This window comes from Seriola lalandi, unplaced genomic scaffold, assembly GCF_002814215.2.
Source record: "Seriola lalandi dorsalis isolate HSWRI2012SDOR001 ecotype SW California unplaced genomic scaffold, Sedor1 jcf7180002052111, whole genome shotgun sequence".
Taxonomy (NCBI): domain Eukaryota; kingdom Metazoa; phylum Chordata; class Actinopteri; order Carangiformes; family Carangidae; genus Seriola; species Seriola lalandi.
This window is the reverse complement of record NW_019522664.1, coordinates 135,831-137,484: the sequence shown is the minus strand read 5'-3', so window position 1 is coordinate 137,484 and position 1,654 is coordinate 135,831. Positions and strand designations below refer to the sequence as shown.

The 1,654-nt window shown below is 45.6% G+C and overlaps 1 protein-coding gene across 2 annotated transcripts in view; it reads right to left on the bottom strand.

Moving 5' to 3' along the window:
- Positions 1–1,654, bottom strand: part of mphosph9 (M-phase phosphoprotein 9) — a 20,975-nt gene that overhangs the window by 3,025 nt on the left and 16,296 nt on the right. For both annotated transcript variants that reach the window (XM_023399677.2, XM_023399678.2), the window contains exons 20-22: positions 1,440–1,560; positions 944–1,035; positions 283–482 (exon numbers count right to left, since the gene is read on the bottom strand). In XM_023399677.2, the coding sequence (XP_023255445.1) occupies positions 283–482; positions 944–1,035; positions 1,440–1,560 (413 nt within the window). The remainder of the gene's footprint in view (positions 1–282; positions 483–943; positions 1,036–1,439; positions 1,561–1,654) is intronic.

Here is a 1,654-nt window from a genome sequence, read left to right as displayed (position 1 = left end):
TGTGTGTGAGTGTGTGTGTGTTCCTATAGGGCCAGGACAGAGTGAGGGGGAGGGGCAGAAAGGAGGTTGTGGATTTGAACTTTCTAAAAATAGACGTCATTTAGCAGCAGAATAAAAACACTCAGGTCCAGTTTACATAAGAGATCAGGTGGATTAGAGTCGTTCTGTCGAGGCCTGTGTGTCACAGACAAAGTGTGCCACTACACACAGCCCCTGTAGTACATTTCCTCTGCTGTGTTGATAAATAAATAAATAAATAAATAAAACTGGGTCCTGGTTCACCTGCAGCTTCTCCTGCGTCAGCTCGTCAAACAGTTTCTCAGCCTCGGCCAGAGAGTGGAGTTTGTCCAGGAAGAGCGGGGCCGAGTCCTCAAAGCAGTCGTGCAGCTCAGATCCACTACAGGCTCCCTGCTCCTCCCAGCCCAGCTGGGAGGTTCCATCAAGAGGCTTCACGCTGCCGGAGGAGTCCGGCTGATGAAGGTCTGAGGAAGAGGAAGACATGATCCCATTTATTCCTTCTGAAGAGACGACGTTTACACTCACTGGCTACAGCTTTTTCTTCAATACACAACGGATATATAAGAATAATTTGGCTGTTTAATGCTAAAACAAGGTTTTTAAATCCTCAGTAAATATCAGGATCGACTCTAAAGAAGCAGAAAATCGCTTAAAAGTTCTTCTAATACATGTGCTCTACTGTTTTTTAAGTCTGTATATTAAACCATATGAAGCATAACAGAAAACGTTCTCACAGTATTAAGAATTACTCACACTGCTCTGGTGTTAACTTTAATATTAAAACCACAAACAAAATCAGGTCAAACCTCAGAGACAAAGATCTGAGCTCAAACCCACTTTAAAACCAGGGACAAACTCTGAGCCGGGGCGTCTTCACTTTAACTTAGATGTTTGTTTTTCTTTAAATATCTATTAGACGTTTTACCGTCTTCTCTGTCTGCTGACGTGAACTGGAGCCTCTTCCTGGGGCTGCTGCTGTGGAATGAGTGACGTCTCTGGTCAACCTGTTCGTCAAACCTGCAGACGACACACAAAGCGATTTTACATTCACTCTAACAGCTGTAACGTAGCAGATCCAGTGTCAGCCTCATCACCGAACCGCTGAATACTTCCTCTCTTTGTCTTTGAGGCTTGCTGGACTGAGATCTTGAATTTTTAACGAGCCGTGAGTTCCTGCGAGACCCACTCTGCTTTATCTCGTCTGCGGTTATTATTGGTACTTTTTTTAGGCCTGAGCCTCTTTAAAAGCAACAGCTGTGGAGGAGAAGCTCAGACGTGACGGTCGTGATCGGTGTCAGACCGTCACTGTGACTCACCCTGAAGGTTGTTGTCATTAAGAAGACACCACACCTCAACTTGGGACTTTAAATTCCTGCAGCAGCACCTGTGAAGGCGCCAACGAGATGATGTGCGTTTCTCACCTCTTGACCAGGTGCTCCTCTCTTGGCATCGAGTGACCGAAAGCGGTGGAGTAGTTCTCCGTGGGGCAGCGTTTAGGGCTGGACTTGGCAGAGAGAGGCATGAGTAAAGTCTCTCTCTTTGCTGCATGGAAGAGAGAACAGCTCAGCTTTAATTAAAACCTTAATACAGCAACACAGCGTTAATTAGAAACTGCTTTCTCCAGAGGGTTTTTAGC